The sequence below is a fragment of the Pezoporus wallicus genome, unplaced genomic scaffold (genome assembly GCF_028554395.1).
Source record: "Pezoporus wallicus isolate ANWC-B61680 ecotype Strahan unplaced genomic scaffold, APGP_CSIRO_Pwel_v1 contig_3365, whole genome shotgun sequence".
Taxonomy (NCBI): domain Eukaryota; kingdom Metazoa; phylum Chordata; class Aves; order Psittaciformes; family Psittacidae; genus Pezoporus; species Pezoporus wallicus.
This window is the reverse complement of record NW_026640883.1, coordinates 816701-822700: the sequence shown is the minus strand read 5'-3', so window position 1 is coordinate 822700 and position 6000 is coordinate 816701. Positions and strand designations below refer to the sequence as shown.

The 6000-nt window shown below is 43.3% G+C and overlaps 1 protein-coding gene across 6 annotated transcripts in view; it reads left to right on the top strand.

The window, feature by feature from the left end:
- Nucleotides 1-460: 460 nt before the first annotated feature.
- SLF2 (SMC5-SMC6 complex localization factor 2) overlaps nucleotides 461-6000 on the top strand; it is a 30818-nt gene continuing 25278 nt past the window's right edge. For 4 of the 6 annotated variants that reach the window (XM_057421029.1, XM_057421032.1, XM_057421031.1 and 1 more), the window contains exon 1: nucleotides 4350-4423. In XM_057421029.1, coding sequence (XP_057277012.1) covers nucleotides 4365-4423 — 59 coding nt within the window. In that variant the 5' untranslated portion in view covers nucleotides 4350-4364. Of the gene's footprint in view, nucleotides 708-4349; nucleotides 4424-5416; nucleotides 5642-6000 lie in introns of those variants that run through there. The other 2 variants (XM_057421030.1, XM_057421033.1) reach the window with 2 other exon arrangements.

Below are 6000 nucleotides of genomic sequence, written 5' to 3'. Positions count from 1 at the left end.
GGTTAATTTTCCGGTATAATTTCAGCTGCCATTTCAAGACCTCAGAAATCCTTTGCTTTTAAAGTACAGTAATTCTGCAGTAATGGTGGTCTTCTAGAAGAAAAGCTGAAAGTAGTGATGTATTTAGATGAAAACTGGACAATCCTGAAGTCCAGCTGTGCTTTGAAAAGCCTAAAGACAATTTCTTAGAAATGGTGCTTTGATTTTGCTTCTTTTCTTTGACAAAAGCCTATATGCCCTTTCAGATTTGGGGCTTTTAACTCCATTTAAACCACTTAATTATTATAATAAAGATTACATGGTGGTGACTGATAAGTTTCAGATGGGCTGTGGCCAAATCACAGCTCTTCATCATGCTGTAGCTGTGCTGTGGGCAAGCCATTTCCCAGTGGATATTGCTTAAAAGCTCTGCACTCTGGGATGCTTCCTGCATTTGCTTGAAAGTGAAAGTATGAGTCATTCTGGAAGGCAATTAAGGAACATATGAAATAAATAGCAAAGAATGACTTGCATAAAATCCCAAGCATAATTCCAGATCTACTTGGAAAACTGTATCAAGTTTCCCAGATTTGTATTTTTTTCCAAGTTTCTGGTTATTTGTGGGTATTCAGACTGTGCAATGGAAAGACTGTTACGACTGAAAATCAGTAGCATAGAATTGAGCAGGAGGCAAATGGTTTTCCAACCTCTTTGAAGCAAAGCATGAGGTAAGTGTCTTCTAACTTTTGCTTCATTTTGACGAAGGGGATAATAAGCAGTGGAGTGCTTCCAAATTGCCAGGGAAAGTAAGATTTCCTCTTTCTTGGGCATAATTGGTATCTGTAGTGATAGGAATTATTCTAATTAAAATCACTTCAAAAAGTAGTTTGAGAGATATGATTACTTACTGATAGTTATACTTCTGGGCCTATTGATTCCTGTTGCCTATTTATTTGTAATTAGGGACTGCTGTAGGGCATGCATTAATTTAAACAGTAGTATGTGCACACAACAATCCTGCTGGGGGGTGTAGGGGTGGGAGAAATCAAACCACAAACAAGATGATACCATTACAGTTGTTGCACCTTTTTCTTACTTTCCCCACAGACCTCAGTGCCACAATACCTTACCTTCTGCAGTGATGTATTTCAGTCACTTACCATAAGCAGGTTATTACAACCAAATTATTACTTAGGTAATTACTACTTTTTTACCCTTGCTGTCTGCTCCAACTACTTCATCTTGACATCAACAGTGCTGGAACTGGCGTTTCTGTTGAAGCTGCCTGGTGTCTGCATTTTCTGCAAACTTACCAATGCATTCTGTATCTGACGCTTTTGTTGTCCTTTGTAACTGTTTACATCTCCAGGTCACATAACTGTAAAAATGCCTCTAGGTCTATTGAAATTGAAGTGTTAAAACCTTAACTGAAAGGTAAAGCACATGTTTCTATTACTTACATTTCATGTGCTCCTTCAATGTGACATAGCAATGCCCGGAATTTCTGGCTGACCCTGGGCATGAAACTTTGCTTTAACACTTACAGTAATTCAACTGCACACTTGTGTCTTTTCAAGCAAATCTATGTGACAGCAAGTCCAACTGTTCTTCATTGTTATTCAAGGAAGTTACACAACTGCTGTCCATATTTATGCTTGGTGGGTGGTGGGTTTTGAGGTGTGCTCTCAAGCAGTGAGATCCTCCCCTGGCAGGTTTCTTACAAACCTAAGGGTCAGAGACTGTCCCTGGTGCAGAGAGCTTGCAGCTGAGGACAGAATGTGTGCAAGATGGGTTAAAGCAAGAAAGATGAAAGGTACATGATGTGATAGCAGGCGATGTTGTACTCTTGAGGTTGGGTTTAAGACATCATAAACTACAGAGATGACAGCTTTTGAAAAACAGACTGAGAAATAGGGCAGGATGAAAGGAGGTGGTTTGCGGTGCAAAGTACATCAGACTTGGACACTTCATGTGCTAAAATAGCTATTTCCTATTTTCACTTGTGCTTTCAGTTTTGTATTGCTGTCACTTCTGCTTTGCAGACTTTCCCTAGCCAGCCTACCACCGGTATGGCACAGAGAGAGACACCAGATGAGTCAGTCCTTTCCGTTTGAGTGAATTAGCTCCTGGTGTTTCTGGGTCCAGGTAAAACATCAGAAGAGTGGCCTTGGTCTCAGGCAAAGTGCTATACAAAACTTCAAACAAAATCCTTGCCAAACCCCAACAAAACCTGTTGTAGCATAAACTGTCCCAGATAACACAACAGTGCCCTGAAAGTTATCTCTTTATTTCTGCAGACCAAGGGCAGGATGTAGCTTCTATCTGTGTACAGAGTCTGCTTTTAACTGTTACAGCAGCTAGTGTGGACACATTCTGATACTGCTAAGTTTTAGGCGACTAATTACCCAAGTATGCACAGCACATTGCGGGTAGCAGTACTGAGGTGCTCTAAACTTGCAGACCTGGTTCTTCAGGTTGTCTAGTCCAAGTTTTTGACCCGGGAGCACAATGTTTGAGACACAACAGTGGAAGCACACAGCGCAATTGCACAAAGGATATGTTTTGTGCGGGGGTTAACCTAAGGTATGCAGTTTGTGCAGCAGACTGAGTAGGAAGGCACAGGTCTGCGTGCTGTTTTGGTGGCAATGTGGGTGATTTCAGGCAAGTTACTCCTTCCTTAACTTTGCAAAGATGCAACTTTATCAAGCGGCCACGGTGACGGATGCGCGCTCCGGATTTCCTCACACCTGTACCACAAGCTCCACAGCCTGCAGCCCGCTGCCTGTCCCAGGCCGCTCTCCTCACAGGACACCTCTGCTCGTGGAGGAATCCCCTCCCTGACGCGAGGCTGCCCGGGTCGCGTCTAGCTCAGGCCCGACCGCCCCAGTCGGGATGCCGCTGGGCTCCCGGCGTGCACCTCGCCGGCCGGAGCGCGAGGGGAGCTCCCGGCGTGCCCCGCGCCTCCAGCAGGGGGCGCCCCTCCGGGGGGGCTCCCGGCGTGCCCCGCGGAGTCGGCGGGGGTGTTACGGTCGGGGTCCGGGGCGCGTTGCTGGCGGTGGGCGGTGGAGGAGCTCCCTGCTCCAGCCTTTCAGTCCCGGCCAAGCCTGGCAGGTGGGGTGTAAGACTGTCAGGGAGCACGGTGGTGTGCCAGCCGGGGGACGGCTGGTGCCCTCCTCCTCCGTTAGTGCGCGGCTGACTGTTATATCCCTGAGGTGGTTGCCCTTGTTTTTAGGTGGTGCCGGTAGTTTGTTGGCCGAGATGAAAGGGGTCTGATAGCCAGGCGGCCTGCAGCATGCAGAGAAACTGAAAAAAATCCCTGTCTGGCAGAGTACTGACAGACATCTTCCGCACATGGTTCAAAATATGTGTAGTATACATCTTCCTGTCTTACTTGTCGGTGTTTGTTAGCAGTCTGCTGTGGATCTCGGCAAGTTTCAGCAGTTCCGCTTTAAAGAGGGAACTTAAGTTGTCACTGATTCAGATTTCAAACTGGTTCCAGCTGTGAACTGTACTGATAACAATGCTAGAGGACAAGGTCAAAGGTCACCAGTGAAGGCAGTGGGAGGCAGTGTCATAATTTTCTTATGCCATTAGCGGTGTTTTATTCATTTCAGCTGATGCTCTTTTTTGATAGCACTGACATTTGAAGGAAGGTGGAAGTTCAGCTCCTCTTCTGTGTTGTTTCTCACCCGAGGAAGTGGAACTAATCTTTAGTTTTGCTGTGGTTGTATAAGAGTCTTGTGGTCTGAAAGACTGTGGTTTTGTGTGTGACTTTCTGTTCTGAGTTGTTTTGTTGTTTTTGTCTTTGGTTGTTTTGGTTTGTTGGTTTTTAATTCTGTGATGCTTTTCAAGATGCTCCATTTCATCAAAGATGTAGCAACATTTAGTAGTTCATTTCTTTGTTGCTTGCCTTTGCTTTCTCTGAGCTGTTTTAGTGTTTCTAGCACAGGTTTTTAAAAGTAGAGGTTTTATCCAAGCAGAGATAATCACTGATATGGGTGTAAATACTAATTACTATTAAAGTATACAAGGATGCTGGAGAAGGACTCTTCATTAGGGACTGTAGCAATAGGACAAGGGGTGATGGGCTCAAACTAAAGTAGGGGAAGTTCAGGTTAGATACAAGAAAGCTCTTTACAGTGAGGGTGGTGAGAAACTGGAATGGGTTGCCTAAGGAAGTTGTGAATGCTCCACCCCTGCAGTGTTCAAGGCTGAATTGGACGGAGCCATGGGTGACATAGTTTAGTGCGATGTGCTCCTACCTATGGCAGGGGGGTTGGAACTAAATGTTCTTCAGGTCCTTTTCAAATCTAACCATTCTATGATTTTATACTCAGGGATTTCTCTCTTTACACAAGTGGAAAAATTTCCTCCCTCCCTCTTTCATGCAGGTTGTGCCCTCAATTTTGAAAGATCTGGAAGGATCCTGCCATCTCCCAGCTAGGTAGCTTTTTCTTTTTTTTCCTCAAGTAAGATCATATTTATGGGTTTTGCCTTTTCTTCTCTGTGTTTTTTAAGTGTCCCTGGTGTCTCACTGAAAATGAGATTTCACAAAAAAACAGTTCACCAGTTTTTAGTGGGGATGAATATCTTTTGCTGAATTTATTTATTTTGCTAAAAAGTGCTAACCAGAGCTATGTAGTGGTTGACAAAGATATATGAAACAACTGTGACTTTCGTGTCAGGTTAAAAAGAGTGAAACCCGGTAATTGTTGTTGCTTCAGCAGTTCTTCATTCTTTTAGGGCTAATAATTTGACCTTTTATTGAAACAAGAGTGGAAATTCTTTCATGAATAGTTTGTGAACAGTTATGGTCCTGTTCACACGAAAATCACAGTTCTGTTTGTACTTTAATATATATGAAGAACAGGTTGGAAAGCCCAGTACTCTCATGTTCCTTCTTGTATTTTATTGCATACTTGCTTGCTTTTTTTCTTTGTCTTTGTTTGATTTTTCTAGTCCACTTCCTTGTCTGAGATTCAGTATAGCACTCGAGAAAATATTTTGCTTTAGCTGGATAGTTCCTATCCCTTGCACTCCCCAGAAGCAGAATTACAAATGCAAAGCAGAAAATGTCAATAGATAAGCACTTTAAAACAAATAATGTAAGACAAATCACTCTTCAGTCAAGTTAAACCTATCCCAGGAAGGGTACAAAAAAAACCCTTTTAGCATCAGTGTCTCCATCCTCTCAGTTACCTTATACAAGGCTTTGTATAATTATGGAAGAAATGTTAATTTTGTTAGAAAGCTCTTGCATTAGAATGCCAGACAACAATGAGGTAGTGGATGTGGGAGGGACATTAGCAGTCCTTCAAAATCGGTGGCTGTGCAAAGAAGGAAGAAGGTAGCTGAAAGCTTTGGTTTTGTTTTTTCTTCAAGAGAAACCAAAAGAAGAAGATTCCTCTTCTTCGGAGAGGAATCTGAGAGGTAACCGAAGGTGAGATTTGGACTGCCAGCAGTGTTTGGTATTGCAGATGGGGCTTTAACCTAGAAGGGAGAAGTACAGTTGCTTAATTAGGAAAATGGAAGAGTTTTGGAAAGATGTGCAATGTAGAAAGCTGTGGCATGGCATGGTTTTGCAGATGTGAGAGCAGTCACAAGTAAGCATCAGAGGAGTGTCCTGAGGAATGCAAGACTGAAAGAGCCTTGCTGTGAGAAGGTGAGGTCAGGGTGTCAGAGGTGGTAATAACAGGGAGACTAATCAGTCAGCAACAGCAGTAATAGCAAATAAACCTGCAATTCAGCCTTTTGATTCTTCTGTTGAACTGAAATTGGAGGATGCTGGTGCTTCGGCATATGGGAAGAACAGGCATCAGATTAAGTTGGGACAGGTTGAAGATAAGTAGTTTTTCTGTTCTCTTTGGTAAGATGAAGGGACACGTGTTCCAATTACAGATGTTTTTTCATTGAGTTACAGTATTCTCAACATCAGTGCTTGCCAGTAGCCTGATTAAAGAAGTATCAATGCATCATGAACAGCTTTTTGTATTTGGGCAGGTGCTAAAAATGCAGTAGCCA